This window comes from Engystomops pustulosus, chromosome 5 (genome assembly GCF_040894005.1).
Source record: "Engystomops pustulosus chromosome 5, aEngPut4.maternal, whole genome shotgun sequence".
Classification (NCBI taxonomy): domain Eukaryota; kingdom Metazoa; phylum Chordata; class Amphibia; order Anura; family Leptodactylidae; genus Engystomops; species Engystomops pustulosus.
In genome coordinates, this window is record NC_092415.1 from 62183253 (window position 1) to 62209815 (window position 26563).

Sequence of the window (26563 nt, forward strand, 5' to 3'; positions counted from 1 at the left end):
TACATGTTCCATTCTTAACTTTGTCAGGTTGGATGATGGGGCCCCATGACACTGTGGGCCCCATAGCAGCTGTAGTTACGCTCCTTGTCTGTGTTTCTCTTTTCTTCTGCCTTTCTTCCTTAAGAAGTTTCTGTAATCAGCATTTTATCCACTACTGCATTAAAAGCTGACAGTTAAAGGAACCTGATAAAGTGTCTGATCAAATAAAAATCTCCCTCTGATGGAACTTGGTAGAATGTAAAGGGAGTAATGAATGTCGGCCCCAGCAGATCACTGGTACAGTCGTCCATCACTCAAGCAACAACTGCACACAAACTTAACTCACACCAACAGCCAATTTTCCAATGGAAAATATCCTGAAAGGAAGCCCTGGGTGTAGTTTTCAAGCACAGAGGCCTGAAACATTAGAATACTGCAGTGCAAATCAGCAAGTCGTGACAAGTATTATGGGGCAGATTTACTTACCCGGTCCATTCGCGATCCAGCGGCGTGTTCTCTGCGGTGGATTCGGGTCTTCCGACGATTAACTAAGGTAGTTCCTCTGACGTCCACCAGGTGTCGCTGCTGCGCTGAAGTTCATCGGAATGCACTGATCTTCACCAAGCCGGTCCGAGTGCAGGTAAGCGTGAGTTTTTTAATGCGGGGGTTTTTCCGAATTCGTCGGGTTTTTGTACGGCCACACCCCCGATTCCCATCGCGTGCATGCCGGCGCCCATGCGCCACAATCCGATCACGTGCGCCATAATCCCGGGGCAATACAGGGAAAAATCGTCGCAAAACAGAAATATTTGGTTAATCCGTCGCAAAAACTCGAATCGGGCCCTTAGTAAATGACCCCCAATGTGTTTCCTACCGGATCTGGTCTATACTGAGCACATGGAGACTAAAAAGATGCCTCTGTTTCTTAGTATATGGCTATGGATACATTCAGTATATACACCGGCAGCTGACTCTGCCCTGAACGTTACATTAAACAAGACGTGACTTATAAAATACATCATTTCCAAACCACAGCTTACCTTGGTAACCTCATCCCAAGGACAGCTACGAGCATGACCATAACAAATACACATTCCTCCAACTGAAACGTCTTTGATAGAGTAGTAGTACTGAAAGATAAAAGAAAGAAAAGGTTACAAAGTTAAAGAAGGTAACTAAAACTGTAGGAATTCAGCAAAAGTTAGAAAAGAATGATCCAAAAATAATGCTTTATGAAATCGTTGATCTTATATTATTAACTGCACAACAACAGATTTTATTCTTTTGTTTTTAACCCTGTTTTTTACATAAAGCTAAACATTTACTATAGGACTCATTAGTCCAAGCAGCATACTTACTCTCCGGGTTACTATAGGATCCACATCTTTCAAGTTCCAATGGCTGAGAGTCATGAGATCTGCATTAAGGGTTCTAATACGTTGCAGGCGAAGGCGGATATATCTTGCAGAGGTGAAATCCAACAAAGTTGGAGAAGGGTCTTCTGAACTTGGTCTTCCATTAATCAATGAAGTATGGATCTATGTTAATAGAAAAGAACTGCATTATGGCTCTTATTTGCAGAAAGATTCATTATAAACATATAAGTGATTTAAATTGACAACGCAAGTAATGATTTTTTATCTTTTCTAACCTATTCTGGTTCTTTTTTTTATAAAAGAAAACCCTTTCAATAACCAAGACTTGAAAAAAATGTAAAGCATTTAACAGAATTTTCATACATTTGAATAAGTTTTCTAACTTTTTTTATTTTAGCCAAAAAGTACAATATTTGTGAAAATAGCCAAACAACCTAACAAAAATCAATATAGTTTAGTAAAAGCATTAGTGTTATTTAGCAGATGCCTTTCTCATTTTAATACCTACACATGACCCTCATCCTAATACTGCTGTAAAACTTTCAATACAATTTTTCTTTTAGAAATTTTTGTAATTGTGCAAAAATAAGGGAACAGTTCTATTCTAAAAGTTTAAGAAATCTCTATTTTATGATATCTAGAACTATAAACACCAGCTCAAAATGATTACCACTTACCTCTCCATGCTCCAGTGGTACGAGCTTTGAGTAATATGAGGTGCAGATCACTTCATCATCTCTCTTGTATGTTGGTGGCCCGAGTCTTGGCGTCACATTGTAGCGAGTCAGACATTCTGTATCACTAATTGCATAATATTGCCAGGGCATAAATTCAACTCCGTCTATGGAACGTTCTAAAATCCAGTTCCCAGGCCTTGGAGAATTTGCAGCTTTTATGATGACATATGCAACTTGAAAAACCTAAACAATATAAGAATTCTTTATTATATACTGCACATACCAGCCATAATAATGTGCATGTTACAAGTCATGATTCACACAAATGATTTATGACATTTGTGATTTAACAAGCTCTAATCATGCTTTAGTTTCTGCTTTGATTAAAAGGGTTCTCCAGCGGGTCCATGGAATTTTCTTTTAAATAGTCCTTTTCTTAATGTATCAATATACAGATATTTGTGTATATTCTGCCCTTTTACTTTTGTATTCCTTTTATTCAGCTTCACGATGGTGTCCAGGACATTGAACGTAGGAGCTGCATTGGAGGCGTTCTAAAACTTTGGACGTGCACAAGTGCGATTGCGCATCTCCAGAGTTTAATGTCATCGCTATTGCTGGCGTACGGGTGCGTTCACATGTAATACAAGTGAATGTGTGACCCTTCAGCAGAGATTCATCCGACTGAAGAAAGAAGAAAATGCTGTCATTTTCCAAGTGGGTTGAAGAGGATCTCCAAAATGGCTATATAAATAAAGCAAATTAGTGGAAATTAACCTATTGCTATATTGAACATAATTAAGGGAATGGGGCCCAACTTTAGTTAGTGGAGAACCTCTTTAAAAACGGTGTAATGAAAATAACAGAAGGAATAGAAAAGTGACATTATGGACATCAAATGATTTTACTCACTATATCAGTGTTCTGGACTCTGTTTTCGTGGCCTATATTCTTCACTTTGGCATACATTTATTAAAAGATCCTTATCAAACTTTAGTCTATGAGTGACCCTAGTTGTGACTAGAGCATGCCCTAGTTTTGCATTCCTTTGAACTAATCATGGGTGACACAAGGCTGAATAAAATGCAACCTTTTTTAAAAGTATTCCATTTAGTGCAGTCATATGTTGTCCATTCGATTGGATGCTTTTCGCTTTAGAGTGCACCTGCGAATTCTGTTGATCTGTTGATTTTAGTGTGGATCATGCTACTTTTATACCTACAATGCAATAAATAAAATCCACAGTGGTAATCAAGAACACTTCCACAAAAGAATATTTTTGGGAAAGGATATAATTTCACTGACACCATACTATACTTTGTTATAGGACTGCATAGTGGATTCTGCAACGAAATTCCAGAACAAATACTCAACTATAGGCCTTATTCATATATGACTTTTTATTGCTGTATTTTGTCCCGTTTGGCTGAATCTTAGGTTCTGTTGGTTGGACGGTGTGATTGCCCAAGAAGACAAAGTATATTGATAAATTTGCACATGAAAAGGGGCCTTCTCATCCCCGCGTTTCAAGACTAGCCACGAACAGCGCCGGGATCAAGGTGAAGAGGAGTGGAGGTGAGTATTTCTAGGTTTTTTTCTTTAGCTGCTTGATTTCCTTTAAATTATGGTAACAGATAAATATAAAACACTACGTTATGTCCAGATCAGAAGCTTGCAGAGGTCATGTTGTTATAGGAGTACTTGGATAATAAGCATATTGTATTGAGAGTCCATTGATACGTCAGTTTCTACATTCAGATGCTGACCTCCATCTCTGTCTGGTTGACTGAACAATAATGCAATTTTCATGATGTGGTTTTATTTCATGGCTCTGGTGTTATAAGTATAGACAATGATAAAGCTGATACAGCTAACTGTAAATCCACCCTCAAAGAGGTTTAATCGAGTAGCGTACTATTATCCTGGCTAATGGAACACATGGAGCATGTTATGTGCTTGCATATCCATATTTTACCCCTGTATAGCCAACAAAGCACTTTCCTTCACACACCTGAGGTCACTACAGAAATAACCGTGTATTCATCTTATTAAAAAAAAATTAAATTATCAGCATATTTATACAAAATATGACTCTGTTCCCATATTTATAAGAAGCTCTGATAGTAGCCCTAATATAATTTTTTGTAAGATAGACTGGGCTGGCCACACCACAAGGCACACAAAGATACAATAGGGGGCACAGTGTGGGCATTTTATTAGTCAGAGTGAGCATAGTGTAGACATTGTGTAATCATAGTAAACTAACACCTGAGTATGGGAATATTTCTACAGCATTTCTTTTGTCAAATCAGCAGTAAAATGGGCAATATAACACAATCTATAAGGGATGTGTGCCCAAAGTTGGCCAAAAATATCAACATCCTCAAAACCTACCCATTCTAAAAGACATCAAACAGAAAGTTTAATGGGTAATGAAAAAAAATGTTTGTTCCTGGAATTCAAAGAGAAAAAAATATGTGCTAAGACCCAAAACAAGCTAGACTTTGAGAGAACAAGTGTCTTGCATTTTCATGATCTGTGTGTGTGTGTATCCAATGAAGTTTCTTCATTGGATACAATCCATCCTATAGCCCATGTAAATGATGTACAGGCGGTCCCATACTTAAGAACACTCGACTTACATACGACCCCTAGTTACAAACGGACCTCTGGATATTGGTAATTTATTGTACTTTAGTCCTAGGCTACAATGATCAGCTGTAACAGTTATCAATGGTGTTTGTAATGAAGCTTTAGTGTTAATCCTGATTCTTATGACCACCCAACATTTTTAAAATCCATTTGTCACAGAGACCAAAAAAGTTCTGTCTGGGATTACAATGATAAAATATACAGTTCCGACTTACATACAAATTCAACTTAAGAACAAACCTACAGACCCTATCTTGTATGTAACCCGGGGACTGCCTAAATACTGTAGTAAAATAAATGCTTTGTGGAGGTTTACACTCATCTGAAAGGGCCCAAAGCTGATTTTGCAGAATATTAGTACCAGCTGGTTCTTTGATTTGAGATTTCAGGGTATTTTAATTTTAATACAATATGTATTACATTTTGTATTGTACTTACAGGCCCATATGTGTCAAAGATTCATGAATTGTGGTGCACATTCTGCACGAATCTCGTGTCCCCTGCACTGCCCCAATTTTTTTTTGGTGCACCTTTAACATAGAGCATATGACACAATTCTGTCAGACACTGCCTGATAAATGTGTCGCACGCTCCGACTGTGCACCGGAACGCCCGTTTCCGTGTAGAATTTAGTGTCACACCAGCTTTAGTGCAGCTGCAAATGTGTCTCAAACACTTTATAAATTATAAATGGATGTGAAAAGTCAGACTAGAAACTGGTTCAGGGACTTTAATAAATGTGTGCCATAGAATTTCTATTGGTCTTTGTACTTCTTACCACTGCCTGGAACAAAAAGTGAACAAAAAGAATCTCCTATTCAAGTTCCCGACTCATTCCATATTTATTTTGCTGTTATAACGCCTTGAACCGTGAGGATTAGTGAATTTAAAAAAGGAGCTATTTTTTGCATGAGTGTTTCTTTAAAGTGTCCTTAACCACTGATGTCCTCTGCCTAATGCAATGTTTTCGACCGTTCAGTAATAATGTGTATTCATCCTGACTATCCAGGACTTGTACATCTCAATTGAGAAAGCATAGAGGAGAATAAAGCCCCGAAAGTAACCGTGGACACTGCACAAACAGTCACGTGACCGAGGGGATGCGAGACTGAAGGAATGTCTGTGAAAGGACATAATGGGAGACTGGGCTGCCTGTAGTAAAAATGTCTCCTTTCAATGTAATGGATGAGCCATGTGCTTGCTAATTTTCTCAGAACAAAGCACTGAAATCCTCCGCGCTGCAACCTCTGAGGCCTGTGTCATAAGCATTTTGAAATAAGTCATGCTTGAGCTGAGAAGCATAAGTATTCTTTATACCGAAAGCATAAAACACTTAAGTTACTTACAACTGCAGTAACTTGATCCTGCAAAATGTGTTAGTACAAGCAAATGCTGATCTGTTCTAGATGCTACAATGAAAGTGTAAGGAATTGAAAATATATATCCTTATTTACTGTATGTAGAATACAATATACATTAATGAGACAGTACCCGTTTACGTTAAAGAGGCACCCAATAAAAGAAATGGGGTGCCTACTGTCAAGTGTGCAGTCAACTGGGCATTGTCAGGCTCCCTACTACTACACATGACCTGCACAGCTCCCCAATATGCATTTTGCCACTACAGGTCCCTTAGCGGAACACGCTATCACTGGATGTGTCTAAGTCTAAATAATCATAATGGTGCCATTGACCCTTGACTTATTTTTAACTGTTGAGCATAGCCCTTAACAGAATCATATTTATCCTTTATCATTAATTCTCCTCTTCTTTTACCCATTGCGTATTAAAAGTCAAGTTTTATACACTTCACCTTTTTTGGACTTCATAGGCCATTTTCCAAAGTTAAGTCACTTTACTACAGGTCACAGACAACATTTGTGTCCCTCCGGTATTAAAATGTAAATTTGTAGAGGTCAGTTAAATAATAACTAACCTTTAAATAAGAAGTAGTAATGACTCCCCATGTGGTTAAATAATTCACTACACTATTACTGCACATGATAAATAATTAAAAGCATAGTCAACATTTAAAGTTAAAGAAAGTGATGTCAATGAGTAACTGTGGCATCAAATATTTATTAGGAATAGTGCACTGAAGTTACTAAGGATGTAAAGAAAACATACCGTATATGTTTAGTGTAGGGTTTCTATTAGCATAAACAGAATTTTGTAAGCAATCTTTATGTTTTGGATGCAATTTTTTATTTATTCATTTTAATGATTCAATACAGGAAGTCCCCGGGTGTAACCCCAGACAGAATTTTTTGGTCTCTGTTACAATTGGATTTTAAAAATGTTGGGTTGTCATAAGAACCAGGATTAACAATAAAGCTTAATTGCAGACACCTTTGATAACTGTTACAGCTGATGATTGTAGACTAGGACTAAACTACAGTAAATTACCAAAATCCAGAGGTTTGTTTGTAACTAGGGGTCGTCTGTAACTCGGGTGGTTTTAAGTAAGGGACCGCCTGTATATATACTTCATTCCCTTGGCTGGACATCTGCATCTGTCATAAGATAACTACCATAGTTTTTTAAAACAACATAATTTGACAAATTCTGTCATAAATAATAATAATAATAATAATTCTTTATTTATATAGCGCACACAGATTACGCAGCGCTGCACAAAGCATGTCAAATTGGTCCCTGTCCCAATGGGGCTCACAATCTAAACAACCTAACAGTATGTTTTGAAGTGTGGGAGGAAACCGGAGTACCCGGAGGAAACCCACGCAAACACGGAGAGAACATACAAACTCTTTGCAGATGTTGACCTGGGTGGGATTCGAACCCAGGACCCCAGTGCTGCAAGGCAGAAGTAAAGGTTTTATTTATTTATAAAATTTTCAGTATTTCCAATAGGAAAATGCCCCACATTGAACAGCAAATAAAGGGGTGAGGGTGAGAGATAGGGTAGACCATAGAGGGATTGTCATACAATTATTAGTCCCATTCATTGTTTTTAGTCATCAGACTAGTTATTTGGTTCCTTGAAAGGTAAAGGAGTTGTAAAGATGCCATTGTCCAATCGTTGAGGACAGAAAATCATCTTTGATGAGTGAAAAGCAAAGGGTGGAAGATAGAGAAAAAAGGGGTAAAAGACACAATGGGGGTCATTTACTAAGGGCCCGAATCGCGTTGGATTACCCAAATATTTCCGCCGATTTTCCCTGAATTGCCCCAGGTTTTTGCCGCACATGATCGGATTGTGGCACATCGGTACCGTCGTGCACACAGCGGAAATCGGGGGTTGTGGCTGAACGAAAACCCGACGGATTCGGAGAAACCGCCGCATTTTTTAAAAAAAAGTGTCGCTGGACACGCGCTTACGTGCACCCAGCAACGGATCGTGAACTCCGGCGGACCTCGGCGGACTTCAGCGGCACCTGGTGGACGTCGGAGGAACTGCCTTAGTGAATCGCCGGAAGACCCGAATCCACCGCAGAGAACGCGCTGCTGGATCGCAAATGGACCGGGTAAGTAAATCTGCCCCAATGTATTCAACCTGCATGGTAAGCGTACCATTGGAGAGCCGTAGAATGTCACTGCAAGAGTAATGGGGCATCCTGGTCAATTTGTCTCTCAAGGTACTATGTGGGGTACTAGAAGCATGAGTAATTTTTGTTCCTAGGTAAAAGGACAGCTATAAATGGTTTCCATGGCAGGAACAAAGCCTCCTGCTCATATGCATATATGTGTGACACCCAGTGATATTATTGTACTTATGTGCTGATGTTATTGTGTATGCAGCTTATCAAGTTTTGCTAAATCGGATCAAATTGGTTTAATCAGAAATTAGAGTCCTTAAAGGAGTTGTACCAAGTTTGCATGCTGATTGAGGGGTCTAACTGCTGGTTATCTCCATCTATCTCTGGCACTCACATAGACATTGAATGGGAGTGCAGGAGATGCCAGGGCATTATGCCTGGCCCTATCTGACATTCCCATAATATTCAATAGAGCAGCAGGACCCCTGTTTGTCCTGCTGCTTTACCCTTAGTAAGAATGGACTGCTGTTCTCTAGGTTGCTGGGGGTCCCATTCTCTTGATCGATTGGGATCCTATGAGTTGAACCCTCACTGATAAGTTTGTGACATAAATAGGCAACTTTGTAAATACATTGCATAAAACATCTGTTGGATTCAACAAGAATCTGTCAACAAATTCCTAATTACTACACCAGTTTAGATCTTAGCTCCAAGATCAAGTATGGAGTCTGGAGTAAAGAGTAGACTTCCAGCCATGTAAATAACCAGGGTATGCTGTCTGCAAAAATTGTGGAGACAATTCAGTTATGCAGAATTGTTCATACAGCTGTAGACCGTAAGATGAAAACCGATGCACTTTTAGGTTTTCATAAAGATGTGTTCATAAGCTGTAAAGTAGTGTGGAATGTACCACAGAATGGAATGTACAAAGGGTTCCTGTAGTCGCTAGATTCCATATTCATTTTTATGTAGGGCTAGGTTAACATTAAAAATGATTGCTGTTATCATCTTTGCCAGTCATGTTTTGAAAACCACAGAATGTATTGGAATTGTCTCCATCAACACAGCTACAAACTCTGTGGAAAACCAATGGACCATCATATAGGAAAAAAATATCCATAATATATATGACAAAATTAAATAATATAATAGGCAATGAGAGCTTATCCGTCTACTGGTAGAAAATCTGCACTTACGCTTTATACCAATAGCGATAATGTCAAATGAATCAAACTTATTTCGGAATCATTTAAATCTAATTTCTTACAAAGTCTACAGACAGCTGAAAGTGAAGTTACCCCTTACCTCAGCTATGTTAAAAGAGTCTGTAATTACAATAGATGAAAGCTCCTTTTTAAACACTACCTGCCCTTAAAAATACCTAAAGGTATGATCTGTCTTCACCAATCCCAGCTGTGTCTTAGCTTTATACCATAAAGACTAACAGATTGCAGATCCTGAATATAGTACTTGTGTATACAGTAATAGTAGCCTAGTCTGTAGCCCAGTTTAAAAAGTTGAGATATGTGGCCAAGAAGGATTGATTATCCAGTCCCAAATATCAATGACCTATCCACAGGATAGTCCAATAATTGATGATTTGTGGGGGTGCACCGATTAGCTGTTACACTACAGACAGAGCCGGAAGCTGATAGCTCTATTAGTAGTGAAGCAGCTTGTCCCTACTTATAGAGCTTTTATCTTCTGGTCCTATCTGTATCCAAATCAGCTAATCATTGGTGCAGAGTTTCGTAACCATACCCATCCCCTAATTATGACATATTCTGTGTTCGTGGAATGGAAAACTTCTTACGTTACTGTACATGGAATGGAAAAGTGGGTCTTCCACCATCGACCTTTGTCTGCTTTGCATCCAATAAAAGAGAAACAACATCTGCCAAATGTAGACAAATTCCCTGAAATCTGGCATTTGACTCTACTCCTGGCATAAAGCCATTCTGACTACATGCAGGCCGAAAAGCTGCAAAGCTGACTAGCCATTGAGGACCAGAGTATCTGAGGTTATACCGAATTAGCAATTCTTATTCATATGGTCATTTACACGAAAACCTTTTTTTTATCTCAAAAACTTTATCTCTATGTTCACTCATTCATACCACAATCTTCATTGATTGTGTTAAAGGGGTTGCAAAGAAAAATACATACCGTATTATAGACAAGCCTTCTTGAAATACTTGAACTAAAATAATAAATAGTTCATCAGCGTTTTTTTACTTATGCCCCCAGACCCGATGTACTGGACCACTTGGGTGTATGCCAATATCACAAAAAAAACTAGGAGAGACTGTCAAACCAATCACTGGTTATGCTTTAAGCAGTACAGCCCCTTTTCTCATTTTATTGTACTGTTTGAAGGCAATCTGTATACAATGCAACCCAGCTGCATGTACCATATGTAAAGGTTGTCTGATCTATTTTGGGGTGTCATAAAGGTGGAGCAAGACAGATAGGACCTAATAGGGCACATTTGGTAAGGGCTTTGTGCCGGAATTTTGCTCTACTGTGCACGTTCTTCATGGGTAAAATGGCTTGCACAGGTATTTTAGAAGTGTCTGTGCTTTGATGGTGTCAAACGCGGCCCTTTTGTGACGCAGCTACGATCGTTTCCATGCAACAGAAATTAGGGGGCGTGCCGTCAGACAATCCAACTGATTCGGACCGAGCGCCGTATTTAACTTTCAAATTGTGTTGCACGCCATATGTTAAAGGTGCACCACAAAAAAGATGGCGAACTCTGTCGGACCAGTGGGGGGAAGGGACACATTCATGGTTTCTGCCGCACAATCTTGGTCAATCGCCCCATGCAGCATTATACACTGACAATGCACTTTTAGTAAACTCTAGTGACTTAGTAAGTAAATGTGCCCCAATATCCTATTCGCAGGCAGAGTAATACAGAGCATGTTTTAGATATTTTTCAATCTGCAGGCATCATGTTATAGACCCGGAGGAACTGAGCAGATTTCATATATTATTCAATCTGCAGGTAGCATGTTACGGAGCAGGAGGGTATTTGTACAGTGTCACATGGGGATTTTCAGCAACTGATAGTATCATCCCATCTCAGTAAAAGAAGATATAAATGGATAAATAACCAGCTACAGCTGATGTTTTCATTAGACCTATTAGTTTGCCTGCCTACTCTCGCTTTATACCATGTTGTCTGTAGATTCTGATGTGACGGGTTCCCTTGAATTTTGAATTGATTGTCCATTTTTTTAACTAAAAAAATTGTCACTTGCAAAATTCTGTGCAAAATATTAGAACTTACATAAGTTATTATGAGTACATTCTGATGCCTGGATGATCATTTTTAAGATGGAAAGCAAGACATTCTATGCACAGATATCAATTTAAAACAATAGAGGAGATTTATTGTATATTATTTATTTATGATGATAGCCGACCCACTATGCCAGTGGTGGCGAACCTATGGCACGGGTGCCAGAGGTGGCACTCAGAGCCCTCTATATGGGCACTCTTGCCATCACCCCAGGGCATGGTTCACCAGACAGGACTCAAGGCCTCTTGCAGTCCCAGGCAGCCCAGGACCCTAGAAGGAAGCTACAATGATGATCCAGACTTCTTCTCCTTCTTTCTACTGTATTGGTGTCCTCAGGTGCCTATACAATTTAATCCTGTGACAGAGCAGGGAGTAACAAGTTACTGCTTAAATTGTGGCTTTGGCACTTTGTGAAAAAAATTTGCGGGTTTTGGTTGTAGTTTGGGCACTCGGTGTCTAAAAGGTTTGCCATCACTGCACTATGCCATCAACTGTGCCGCCTTGACAGGGAGCTGCTGTAAAGGGAATAATAATCGCAATGCCTTGTGATTATTCCAGGGCATCTACACAGTTATCTGTGTTTTGTCTTTCTGCAGTCACCACTAGGGGGAGTTCTAGATGGATTACTTTGTGCTGTGCCAATCTTGCAGGTGGCAAAAATGTTATTGTACAATCTATGTAAATGCAGATAATTCACTTTAAGACACTCATTTTGTATGAATCACTTAATTTACCATATATTAAAAATAATATAAAAGATGCTTGAATATACAAAGAGAAATAAAGCCTAGGCCAGAAGATAGTATTTGTATATCTGACAAAGGGAAGACTAAGAGAAGATGCAATAGTCATCATCAGTCAGAAGGGCACAGCCATCATTATTTATCACTACCCTGTTCTATCAAATGTAAGGGGGTCTCCATAAGCTTGTAATTGAACTTGAAAGGTAATAGAAACAAAGATTTATAAAATTACTTGTCTTAAATCCAGTGTTATGGTGACCCAGTGGTAGTCTCTCCCATTCTGAATACTGGGACTCTGCCACCAGTCATTGGTCCCATCAATCGCCTTGGTAATTGGATGCCGTTCTGCAAAGAAAGAGCATTTACAGTCAATAATCTACTAATACAACATAGGGACATAATGACATAAAAGGGGCTTACCAAGTTTGCATGTTATCCCCTATTCATAGGGTATGAGATAACAAGCTTATTGATGGTGGGTCAACTGCTAGGACCAATACCAACCACGAAAAAAGACCCCCCATCAATCTTGAGAATGGTAGTACCGTTCTCACTAATTGATGAAGCAGCAGGTCGAGCATGTGGATTGCCCCTTTATTCAATATCATAGGAGTCACATAGCTCAGGTATCTCTGACACTCCCAATCACTGTCTATGTGAGTGCCAGATATTTCCAAGCACTGTGATTGGCAGTTTCTGACACTCCCATAGAAGTAAATGGAGTGGCAGGGCGCATGATGTACCTGCTGCTCCACCTATTTTTGAGATTGGGACCCTGTGGATAACATATAAACTTGGTAAAGCTCCTTAAAAGCTATTTATTTAATGGGATAATGAAGGGAATGGAGATTCTGTCTGTATTTCATGGTCAATAGTAATCAATGAGCGATGAAGATTTGAAGTGTCGGACCCTCACTTATCTAATATTGATGGTCTACCCTGTATAGGTAATCAACATTAATAACTTAAATAAACCTCTTCAAGCATTGTTAAAACCTATATGCCCAGCAGGGCCCAAAATGTTTATTAGTGTTTGTATATACTGTATTAAAGGTGTTTTCTAGGTTGATCAGTGGTGGCAAACCTTTAGCACGGGTGCCAGAGGTGGCACTCTGAGCCCTTTCTGTGGGCACCCAGGCCTTCCTCCCAGCACAGAATTTAACAGATAGGCTTTCTCCTGCAGTCCAAGAGACACCTCATTGGCTACGGAGCAAGAAGGTGTAGGCAGAGATGGATTATCATTGGAGCTTCTGCTCTGGGCCCATGATTTTTCCTCTTCCCTACATCTACAATCTACAATCTAAATTTTTCCATCTTCTTTCGATTGTATTGGTGTCCCCAGGATGACAATACGATTGAAACTTGTGATAAAGGAGGGATCAATAGGTTACTGCTTAAATTGTCATGTTGGCACTTTGCAACATAAAAGTGGGTTTTGGTTGTAGTTTGGGCACTCTGTCTCTAGAAGGTTTGCTATCACTGATCTATATCATTTTATGTGTTTGGTTCTTTAATATGGGAGGAAAATTACACTACCAGGGAAATCTGAGAAGAAGTGAAGTATTGTTCATCTCTCCTGAAGAAAACATTAAGCATAAAACAGAGACCATTTAAAAGGGATTTGGGGAGGAATTGGGGGCCACAGTAGGTAGGACATTAAAGAACAAGTGATTTTGTAAGAATCAGATACAGAGCAAAGTTACGGTAGTTTAAGATTGAAATATTAGGAGAACAAGAAGATATATCATTATTTATTTATTTTTCCTGTACACAAAACATCCAAAAATAAATAATACATAAAAAAGGAAAAAGCACCTTTAGGATTAACACTGTTCTTGTCACAGATACGACATTGTGGATTCCGTACTATCCTTCCTGGAACATGTTCGACCAATTTGCAAAACATTTCGGGCCCATTTTCACCACAGGTGGCATTGGTGGCAATGTCTGCATTACTGGCAAGGTTCAAGATAGCAGGGAACAAGCCTAAGATCAGAAAAGAGAAAAGTGGATTGAGGTTCACAGTTCAAACAGTATCACTGAATTTCTTTAATATTAAACTTTATTGGGGATTTACTTTTTAATGTTCTAAATCCTTCAAGTTTATTAAAAAAAAAAAAAGGAAGAAAAGAAACAAACTAATAAGAAATAGGCACTTGAGGTTTATATATTAAGTTCATTGCATAGACTGAAGAGTGGAAGTAACATATCTATTTATAGGAAAATAAACCAGATAAGTTATCAGGACAGAACAGAACATACATTGCCCGGCAGACACAGCTGATAAAATAATAAAAGGAATTTGCAAGAATTGCAATTTCAGCGCTTTTGAAACATGACCACAGATAGAAGAGTCAGAGATTTTTTGGCAATAGAACTTCAACTTCAATTGCCTCTTTACCTAAAGCACAGAACAGACAGACAAGGGCCAGACAATGAGCAAAACAAACAATGGTGGACGCTGGTATATGGAGAAATGTACTTGTAGATTGGAGATAAATAATAACAGATAGATTTTTCCTATGAAAGGGCCGGGGGGAGGTGATGAGAGCCTACAGTTTAGTATACCTGTATACACAGGTGAGTTTATTTCAGTGCAAAAACTGGCAGTAGAATATTCTAGAATATTAGATCCTAATAAAAATGTTTCATACATAGACATAACATTTCAGTAGGGCCCCACAATACATGTCATTTGGTGAGTCAGGGCTTAATGCAGATCTCAGAACCAACTGTATTGAGCTTCAGGTATCGGGTATGGGAGACCAATTTGAACCCCCTTCTGTGGACAGCAATAGAGATTGTACTGCCCCTGACACTTGCCAATGGCCTATGTCTGGTATTGTAATTTAGCCACATCCACTTCAAAAGGGATGAATTGCAACACTAGACACAGCCCATAGACAAAGCGGAGCTGATTCTGGACAAATAAACAGACCCTTTTGTCTAATTCCACATAACCTCTTTAATCTGATTTCAACCAGACAAGAAATTCCAGGACATTTTTGTTAAACAGCCATATGTTACATCAACGCTAATCTAAATATTTTTCCAATTCCAATATTTCCCAGACAATAAATGGGGTCTGTTTTACTACATAGCAGCTTGGAGCACATTAATGCAACAGATCTCCTAAACCGGGTTCTTATAGAATTCAGATCTAATAGATCCTTCCATAATTTATTAGTAAAGATAAAGAATAACTACAAGGAACATGTCAAGAAAGAAACTATTCTGCTTATGGAGAGTTTGCCATTAAAGGCCAACATTGATGGTGTACGGAGATTTAAAGACCATATACCATATATGCTCGACTGGGGATCCTGATAAATATGCAAATACCTTTTCCGGGGTAGGATGAGGAAAACTTTGCCTCTTGGCTACCTTGAAGGCAGCCCCCTTACCGTTAAGCATGACTTTCTCTGAAAGGCTAGTTACAGAAAGAAGGGTAATAGCCAAACCATTATATCAGAAGGAACAGACTCCCAACTATAGACAGCACTGCTTCATTGATTTTGTATATCATTAGCACAATGTAGGGAAGTGGTTTAGAAAGGTGAGAGGCCATGGATGCAGTCAGGGAAGAAACTAGAGTTTGTCATTAAAGGCCATCATTGAAGGAGTACTGAGGCTTAAAGGGAACCTGTCACCATGAGACCCATTTTTAGCACTCCCCCAGTCCCCACAGAGGACAGTGTACATACACTGCCAAACTGTTTTTGTATAAAAAATAGGTTTTACAGAAAAAAAGATATGTTATATTGTACCTTTCATTAACATCTGCCGTGTGAGAAGGCAGTTGCCAAAAGGGAGGGTCTGGAAAGGAGCAGTTTTCCCCCCACCCTTGGGGAACATGTGATTTTTTCAAATATATGAATAACTCCCCACACTCGGGATTGGCTGTAGAGGAGCAGGGGGTGTCACTAAGCCAAGTGATGGGTGTTTTCATATATTTGAAAAGGTCACATGGAGGAGCTGTTCCCCAAGGGTGGGGGGGGGGGAACTGCTCCTTTCCAGACCCTCCCTTTTGGCAACAGCCTAGTCACACAGCAGATGCTAATGAAAGGTACAATATAACATATCTTTTTTTCTGTAAAGCCAATTTTTTTTTATAAAAAAACACTTTGGCAGTGTATGTACTATGCTCTGTGGGGACTGGGGGGTGCTAAAAATGGGTCTCCTGATGACAGGTTCCCTTTAAAAGCCAAGCATACTCCATTGGGGATTCTGGCAAAATAGGCAAATAGATAAATTGATTAGTTTACTACCCTGCATCATGTCACAAACTTTTCTGAGAAATTTTTATGTTAAGGAAGGGTGCCTTCAAGGTAGCTTTGAGGCAAAGTTTTACTTATCCCACCTTAAATAAACATATTTGCATATTTAAAAGGAGCATCTCATTCTCCAAAGTGCACTGCATAGCCATGCATACTGACAATACTTACTTACTTTACTTTACTTTACTTTCAATGGCTTTTCTCCAGCATTACTACAGTACTGATTATACAAGAGCATGTAAAGGTTCAGCCCTCGTACAAGATGAGGTGGACCCATAGTGCTGGCTCAGTAAGGGGGATGCAGAATGCCAACTCATTTAGACACAGCAAAGCTATGCCTACAAACCTTGTACAATATCCTACTCAGCACAGTAACTGTGTGATCTTTACTCTGATATTAAAAGGAGTGGGTGACCAGGAAATGACATATTTTTAAAAATATACATAGTTTCAGGAATTTGTGATGATCGTCTTAAATGTATTCATTTCACTATAATTAATAAACTATACCTAATATTAGACTAAGACTTGCTAATTCTGTAAGGGTTTAACGTGCAGTAGTCACCTAATTTGCATTGTCTCATTAGCTGCCCTGCAGGGGTGCGACATATTGCACCCCTATCAATTGCATAATGTTGACCTGTCTCATGAATAAACTGTTAAAATGTTTGGACTAGAAAAGCTCTTTAGGTACTACTTGAAATTGACGCCAGATCAGCAGAATTTGACATTTTTTTTTAAATAGCATTATAATACCATTTTACATTTACAATTTTGCATAACCATTTATATGAGCAGATAATATTAGCTTAAAATTAATGAAAAACAACATCTAAATGAAAAACATGAACAGAATGGAATCAAAAGTAGAGTAAAAGCCTCCAGTGTATGCTTATATGCTTATATACAGAGAACTAACACATAAATCATTCTCTTTGACTCCATATGACATTTACTTACAACACAGGCTTTACATACTTAAGACATATCCATCCAGGATACACAATCTATTACAAGTAAATTTGTCATTATGACTGTCTGTGGTAACTAAAAGGATGATTAAAGCCCATTAATCCACATGTAGCATATTTTCCTTTTAACCACCCATCAAGCTCAGCCTTTCCATGTAAATCTATTTCCATCTGCTTGATTCTTTGCTATTTAGACTCTCTGTTTTCCCACAATACGGGATACGACTAGTAAAACCAACAGTCGTTATCCGTCTTGTGTGTTTGGTAAGAGATCAGCAATTAGAAGCACAACTGTAACAACAAGCACAGAATTGTTACTCCCCTTTTGTTTAAAGTTTTTTGTCAAAAGAGTGGCCTCCAAGTCTGCAAACACCTGGCCAAGAAGAAGAGGCTCCTACCGAACAGGAAATGAGTGGGGTTGAGAGACACTATTATGTAGCACATAGCAGACAGCTGGGAGCACCTCCTTCAGGCATCCATGGCCCGGTTGCCAAGAAAAATGGCAGAGGATGTTTACTCTTTGTGTCTTTATATTTATGTCTTCCTGTTAGATGTTTTAATTTGCCTTAGAAAGTTATGTCAAGTAGTTAACTTCTTTCATAATGTTTGCATTCAACGTCATGCATGCAATCTATAAACATTCTTGGAGATCAGAGGACAATAGCTCTTCCGAGTATCGAATGCCCCATGTAGCATGCTTGTATCCATTTATTCATCCCAACCACTTAGAAGGCAGCTGTGTGAAACCCATGCTACAAAGAGCCCTCGTCTACAGATCCATTCCATGTAAAACACGTCCAACAGAAAAGATAATGTTAATATTAGCAAAATCTATTGGAGCACAAGTAACATCTTATCACAATAATTCAGGTATAAAAGCTTAAAATATTAAAATTTGCTTCTATAATGAATTGTGGGATATATTAGCAACAGATCTAGGTTTAACGGAATGTGCTAATAACTTAAGTCATATTAATTATCTGTTTACCTGGAGGCTAAAAACCGTTTGTCTTAATTACAAGGATTTTGTGAAAACCTGAACAAACATGGTAAAGGTATCTGGTGTCTATTCTAATGTGTGGAAGTTCTCAATGGTTAATTATAAGGAAGTGAAGAAGGATTTCCACACAGTACACTTATTATCAATTTCCCAATAGGGTATTATTTGATAAGGAATTTATATAACTCTTGTTATATTTGCATTCTTCAGATGATTCCTTTTCTCAAACAAAAAGTGAATAACTTAAAGTGCACCTATTAGTATGCAGATTCCAATAGCCTATACTATGCTGATATTAAAAATGCCTTTGTCAACATCCCTTCCCCCACTGAGATTCATTACATGCTGGTGGTAAGGAATCAGGTAATGTGAAATAAAGTTTTATAGAGTACTAAAGTACTAATGATTAAGAATTCTGACAATGGCATTTTTAAATTCAGCGTAACATAGGCTAGTTGATTCTATTAGCAGGTTAAAATAACATTCCTAGTGCCAGGTTCTCATTATGCAATAAAAATTTAAAGGGAACCGTCAACTCTTTTGACTATGCAAAACTACAGAAAGTGTTAGGTATTAGCCTTGTATGCATGATTATATCTTTGTGAATGGTTAGTATCAGAGGGACTTTAAAAAAAGCATTTAGATTCCAGAATTGTAGCTTCTCTAAGTGTAATGGGGGGTGTTTCCTCACACTGCTGTACTCGGTGCTCTCTGCATTAATCTGTTCTATAGACTCTCCATTCTGCTCTGAATTACAGCCCTGTGGTAGGCTTCTAGTTGAATATTAAAGCACGCAGGCAAATCAGTGGAGAAGAAAACATTCAGAATTAAAGCGCGTTCAGTCCAAATGAGGGAGCTAAGGCACAAAAATCACCATTCGATTCAAATCACATAGTAAAGCCAAGCTACTACCTCCAGAGGATTTTCAGTTCAAATCAAAGACAAATCTCCACAGTACCTTACTGTTTCAAAAATAGTTCACGGCAGGGGCATAACTACAGTGGTAGCAGCCATTGTAGTTGCTATGGGGCCCAGAGTGTCAGGGGGCCCCAGCATCCTACCTGCAACACTAAAAAGTGGAAGATATGCACCATTATATACATATTCTTTACATATTATTTTATACGATTACAAGTTTTAATGTCTTTTTTTATTCTTCACAATAGTAAAATTACATGGTGCAATGATGGCGAATGATCCTTTGGCTTAAAGGAGTTGTCCGAGTTTTTAAAAAAATATATATGTGGCCGGGAGCGGGCTGCCTAAAACAATAAAGCTGTACTTACCTTCCAGTGCCCTCCGGTATCCAGCGCTGCTGTCGCTCCGGTCCGGGCGCCATGCAAACAAACATGGCCGCCGGAGCAGCATTCAGCTTCCGGCCGTGGCCGGGTACGCCTATCCGTCCCTATACACAGCATTGTGTATGGGGGCCGGAAGGTTGTCGGGTCCGGCCGGAAGCTGAATACAGCGCTGCTCCGGCGGCCATGTTTGTTTACATGGCGCCCGGACCGGAGCGACAGCAGCGCTGGATACCGGAGGGCACCGGAAGGTAAGTACAGCTTTATTGTTTTAGGCAGCCCGCTCCCGGCCACATATATTTTTTTTTTCAAAACTCGGACAACCCCTTTAAAGGAAACCTACCATTTGATTTGATGCATTATGAAGCAAACATACCTTGAGAATGCTGTAGCTACACTGATGCAGAATCATATCTTGGTTAATCCCTGAGTTGAGTGGTATTGCTGATAAAACAATTAAAAAAATTATGATAATGAAGCTGCCTTCTATGGCTGGTTCAGCGCTTCTCTTAGCACATTTGTTATTCACTGCTGCACAGGTTGATGTAATTCCTGGGTTGTGCCTGAAGACAGAATAATCAATTGCTGCACCATCCCCCAGCTACTGTGTATGAGTGATCCAGCTCAGGTTGATTAGTCATGTCTTGTCTAACTCATGACTAAGCTCCATGTGTCAGGACGAGCTCCATGTGTAATGTGTCTATGTAAGCAGCCAGCCTGACCCAGCTTTCCCAAGGTCCTGAATTTTATAATAGTTTTTTCAGCAAAACAACTCGGGGATTAACCAAGATGTGATCATGCATCAGTGTAGCTACAGCATACTCAAGGTATGTTTGCTTCATAATGCAATAAATCAAATGGTAGGTTTTGCTTTAAGTTTTTATTGAAAAGCGCTACATGATTTTGTGAGTATAATAAAAAAACTCTACCTAGCATTTCTTTTCGAGATACCGGTGACACGGAGAAGAGTGGAAGGCTTGTTTCAGATCAGTGTGAATGGGCTACAAGTGGAAAATTGCTAAGGAATTTTTGTTCAAGCTATTCCGTGAACTATGTTTGCCACACAAAGGTGCTGTGAAAAATTGTCATTCATTTGACAAGGTAGTAGTTTGGCGTAGTATCAGTGGAGAAGGATGTGGAACAGCCTAGTGTAAAGATCTATGGGCACAGTAGTATGTGGACACCCCCATTTACACTTGTAAAAGCTAAAATCCTGATCTATAAATCAGACAATACACAGAGGTATAATTAACTAGCTCTGGGGCTTCTACGTAAACTGCTTGTAGAATCTAGTGTTTGATTATTGGGGATAAGTAAGCATCAGAAATATTAATATTGTTATAATATTTCCTAGTAAATCAAGTCTGTTCCTACTCGCATCATGAGTAAATATACCTGTAGCAACATTTCACCAGGGTTAGTTGAAATACTCCAGAAATTACACATTTCTAGAATTTTGGATAGAATCCAAAAATATGCAACAATAAAAAAAGAATCTGTTGCAGTATAATAAATTGCAATTGTGGCAACAATATCTTAATCTGTTGTCTCTGACAACATACCAAGGACTCAAAATTAAAACATGATGAAACAGCCCCTTCTTGATCTAGATCTAGTGTACAGTATCCAGGAGGTTGTTGGAAATAAAAGACTTCCTACGTTTTAATTTAGTGTTTATAGTCTTCTTTCAGCACATCAGTCTAGAGACTTCAGTTCAAAGCATTCAAAGATGTTTAAGACATCGGGAAATAGGAGAACGCTCAGAAATTTCAAAGAACAGCATTATTTTGGTGAAAATCACAGGGCTGACCTCACTTTTAATCTAAAAAGGTCATCTATTGAAGTAAACGTCATAGCAATTACAGCATAGAACAAAGGGAAGGAGTAATCGACAGAAGAGATAACTAATGAACAAGCAATAAAGGCATTTAATAGAGACATTTCTACACTGATTGTATGTTATTTATTAATTTTTTTTATTTCCGATCTAAACACTGATAAAATGTTCACAACAAAACTAGAAAAATTGGTATTTAAAAAGCACCGAAGTAAGTAATTAAGCTTGATCCTTTCAGCTGTGTAAAGTGAACAAGATTCACCTGGAGTGTTCCCTTTAAGAGAGTGAATGGATTGTATAAATTGATCACCTATCTTTAGCCTGGTGGCAGCCTGTTCTGCAGGGAAGCAGGGACTCCCTGTATCATATATCACCATTAGGCACAGAGTCTCCTCCTTTGTACTAGGGTTAGTCTATAATTCACATAACACAATGTTGTGCCACTGGCAGTGGTCTGACATTCTTTTGAATCGGTTACCTAACACTTCTAATTCACAGGCTGGTAACACTGCCTCCTTCTGCCATGTGGCCTTGGTAGCAGTGCGCTTGGTAGGCAGTAAAGAGACTGTAGGGTTTATGTAAGTGTGTCCTACTTACTTAACTGATTGTGAGAAACCCCTTTAAGTACCAGAGTGGGTAACTTTCTGTACAAGTTCAGATGAATGACCTGTCTTGTAGCCCATAAAAATATGGACTATTGCGCATTTGAGTAAAGGTCTATTTTTTATTTGTGTCCATTCAATGTGTTTGTTGCTTTTATTTCTACAAGTCCTAACTTTGTCCTTTTAACCAATAGATTAAGAATGTCCCCAGGAAGGTCACATGTCCTTACGGAAGCCATTTCTATTGTTGATTTTGCAGCACATGCTACTGACATGCTACTTTTGGTTTCATTTCCTACATTAATGGATCATGCATTTATGGATTTATGGATCATCTATAAACAGTTTTGAGCTACGGTTCCAGTAGGCCCCTGGGCGACATACCCTCAGTTGGCCCCTTTGCAGTGAACTCATGTTTTGGCATTATAAAATTCGGAAACTAAAACAGTCTTCTCTTCCCTAAAATATTCCCTAGTTTTTAATACCAAACAGCCCACTCATTGTTATTTTATATAAATCTCTTTTACCCCCTATGGATTTATCAGATACAGCCCTCCTCACCCCCATGGATTCCTTATGTACAGCCTTATGTTGCCCCCCCCCCCCCCCCCCCCAGCAGTTCTCGGCCACCCCACTTGCCCAGGTATGCATAGTCCTGTCCATAAAAATTGAGCTGTGCTAAATTGGAGTTTTTGTACCACTATTTTTTTTATCCTCAAAGACTTCCATGAGCAAGTCTATGGCTGAAACAGGGTAAAGTAGTGTATCTGCAGGCTTTTAGACAACATATACCATATAAATCCAGCACAAAATAAATCTCATTCTATTCCACTGGAGTTACTATATGCATCTCTCCTGACCTCAACTGTTGCATATGACATAGATAAGGGGGGAAACATCGTAAGCAAAGACATGAAAGAAAATCAGAAACAATTTTGTAGCATGAATCATTTCCAACATTTACAGATATGTGTAAGCAGCCAAAAATGTAACCTACAGGTGTTTTCATTTTAGTTTTCACTAAAGCTGGTAACAATAACTAAAGACTAATAACATCCTTCTGGATGTCTATGGCGAAATGATTTAATCATGAGAAGCCCTACATATATACAGAGACTTGTTCCATTAATTAACTGATCAGAGAAACTTAGTTTGGATACTTCTCTATGACACCCATAGGGCTGTCCTACAGGGTAAGGAAAAAATAATAATGTTCCCATAAATGTTCCAATAATTCCCGAAAAAAAGTCCTTTACTGTACATTGACCTCTAAAAATTGACATATATGAGAAACACTTCATGTAGTTGTTCAGTAGTTCTGTATGTAGTTTAACGATTAATAAGCCTCTCAATTTCAAATAATATTTCATATATCTGCCCTCAGGAAAAATCTTGTCAAACTACATTCTTTTACATTTCAGGAAATTGAAGAGGTCAAGCTTGAGATTTAGCTTATTTAAAAAGAATTTACCATTTGCTTTTATACATTATGAAGCAAACATACCTTGTCAATGCTGTAGGCACTGAGACAGAATCATATGAGTAGATTTTGCTGAAAAAACAACTATAAAATTATTATAATGAGGCTATGTTACTCCTTTGGCTGGCTCGGCACCCCTCCTCTTACCCTAATTATGCACTGCTTCAGAGAATTATGTAATCACTATGTTGTCCCCGACAGGCAGAAGTAATCAATTGCTGCACCTTCCCCTGGCTTTTGTGCATGAGTCATCCATCTAAGGTTCATTAGTCCTGTCTGGACAGTTCAGGAAGATCCATGTAATGCATGATAGGAAGTCTTCATCCAGTTTTCCTAAAGACCCTGACTTTTATAATTGTTTTTTGAGCAAAACCACCTAGATCAGGGATTAAACAAGATACGTTTCTGCATCAGTGTAGCTACAACATTCTCAAGGTATGTTTGGTTCACAATGCATAAAAACAAATGGTAATTTTTCCTTTAAGTGGATTGCCCTTAGATACTTTAACAGCTCTACATATTTAGCCATCACATATTAAAGGGAACCGGACACATGGAAAATGCAGTCTGATCAGCAGTAAGTAAGTTATAGAACAGGGAGAGATGATAAGGTTGTAGATAATATCCTATTTTCTGGAAGTATTTTATAGATCAAAAGGAGCTAAACAGATATATATCATTTTGCAGGAGAAAATTTTGTATAACATTTATTTCTACATTTATATTTCTGCCCCATCTATGCTTAGTCAATGAGGTTATGCTATCAGTGACTAATAGCTTTCTGAATGTACAGTTATTGATAGAGGACCGCTGATAGGAGACCACCTCCTTGAGTATTCAACATAGAAGAGAAGTAAATAAATAACATAATATACAGAATCTTCTTCCACAAAACTGTACAGAAATCTTATCAGTTCTTCCTGCTCTATAATATCATACCAGTATTTTCATGGTGACATGGAAAAGGACAATAACATGCTCTATAACACTGGTGGCGAACCTATGGCACGGGTGCCAGAGGCGGCACTCAGAGCCCTTTTTGTGGGCACCTTGGCAATCACCCCAGCACACCAGACAGAACTCAAAGAATCTTCCTGCAGTTCCAAGCAACTTAGAAGATGCTGCTTTCAGTCATATATTAAAGTGATACTTGCTTTGCTACTTGGGAATGTAGGAAGATGGAGAAGGGGCATATTATCTTTGGAGGACCTCCTGCTGGCCCCACGATTCTCTGTGTACAGAGGGACACTGGAAAGAAGCTAAAATGATGCAAACTTTCCAGCTTGTCTTCAGGAGGCCAATATGATGATCAAACGTTGTTGAGGAACAGGAAGCAATAAGTTACTGCTTTCATTTTCGGTTGGCACCTCGCGATAAATAAGGGGGTTTTGGCTTGCAGTTTGGGCACTCGGCCGCTAAAAGGTTCGCCATCACTGCTCTATATTATACCAGTATTTTCATGGTGACATGGAAAAGGACAATAACATGATCTATAATATCATACCAGTATTTTCATGGTGACATGGAAAAGGACAATAACATGGCATATTTATGGCACAAAGAAGAAACGTAACCAATCCAATGAACTGCAATAAAACCGTAGGTATAATATTAAGTCGTTTCCCACATGCCAAGAAAGTAAAGTCACAAAAAGGGCAAAATACAGTATTAGCAATCTTGATGCTTCACATAGCTAAGTTAATGAACAATATACAGTAAATCTTTGTTCTCCCAGAATGTACAGAATACCAGAGGGGTTAACTGGCTATGCCTCAGAGCTGCTCACTATCCTACTGTATGTAAAATGTGGTCGGATTATTCCAAACTCCAGGGGTCAATGATTAGTATGCTGCAGACGAGGCTGGAGAAGGCTTGTGGGATTCTGGAGCTATCATGCAATAATACAATGAACTATACAGAAAGAATTATGGAACTAAGTTCTGAAGTTATGTGAAAGAAAGTAAATCAGAAACAAAACGGTCATTATGTCTTGGGTAAACAGCCAAGTCTCAGCTATAGACGCATGACTAAAGATATTAAGTACATTATTTCTTGGCTAATGTGATAATAACTACATTGAAGTGGCTGCAATAATTACAGTGAAGGCACTAGAAGGCGCGCGGGGCAGAGCCACTGAAGAGCAAAAGACAATATTACAATAATATTTCAATTAAAAATAAATGAACTATTTAATAATACACTTGAGCATGTGTAAATAAGTCTGTGGATGCTTACTTACAAACATCGGGGAGATGAGGGTTACTTTTTACATGATCTTCTCTGATTAGAATGTTATTTGAGTAATTCCACACGTCAGATACTGTATCTTTCTAAATAGAGTGGAGTTTCCCCAGATCATGTAGCTAAAACTGCAGCATCATTATGGTCTGTGTGTGACTTTGGGAACAGATAAGTAAAGTATTCCTTCTACTTTCATAGCGGGGCATAAATTCACTAAATTATACATTTCTACTTACACAACATAGAAGTGTATTTTTGTTATTGAACCCCATTCATATTTTAAGAGAAGCTAAATAAATTACCTAATTTCATTGTCGCTCAGCCCCTGATCAATTTGCTGTTATGCCTACTAGAATCTGTCCACCCTTTCAAGTAGGAATCAGTTTGAAACATCTTCACTTTTTTTATTCTACTACTTTTATAATACTTTAAAAGCGAGAAGCATGCACAAGCTCCCATTTCCTTCATAAATAATAAGCATCAAATGGGATATAATTTCGCAAAGGATACGCTTTGGCCCAGTTTTCAAGTGCATTCAGTCCTCTATTATTAGATTGCTCTTAAAATTGATCCAGATCCATCAAAATTGCTATGGATTTCAATGGACTCTTAGGGGGATATTTATCAGG

General features: G+C 38.6%; 1 protein-coding gene across 1 annotated transcript in view; it reads right to left on the reverse strand.

The window, feature by feature from the left end:
• Positions 1 to 26563, reverse strand: part of LAMA1 (laminin subunit alpha 1) — a 105141-nt gene that overhangs the window by 67038 nt on the left and 11540 nt on the right. Inside the window, exons 2-6 of the mRNA XM_072152201.1 lie at positions 14044 to 14214; positions 12461 to 12573; positions 2033 to 2275; positions 1338 to 1517; positions 1020 to 1109 (exon numbers count right to left, since the gene is read on the reverse strand). Of these exons, the coding sequence (XP_072008302.1) occupies positions 1020 to 1109; positions 1338 to 1517; positions 2033 to 2275; positions 12461 to 12573; positions 14044 to 14214 (797 nt within the window). The remainder of the gene's footprint in view (positions 1 to 1019; positions 1110 to 1337; positions 1518 to 2032; positions 2276 to 12460; positions 12574 to 14043; positions 14215 to 26563) is intronic.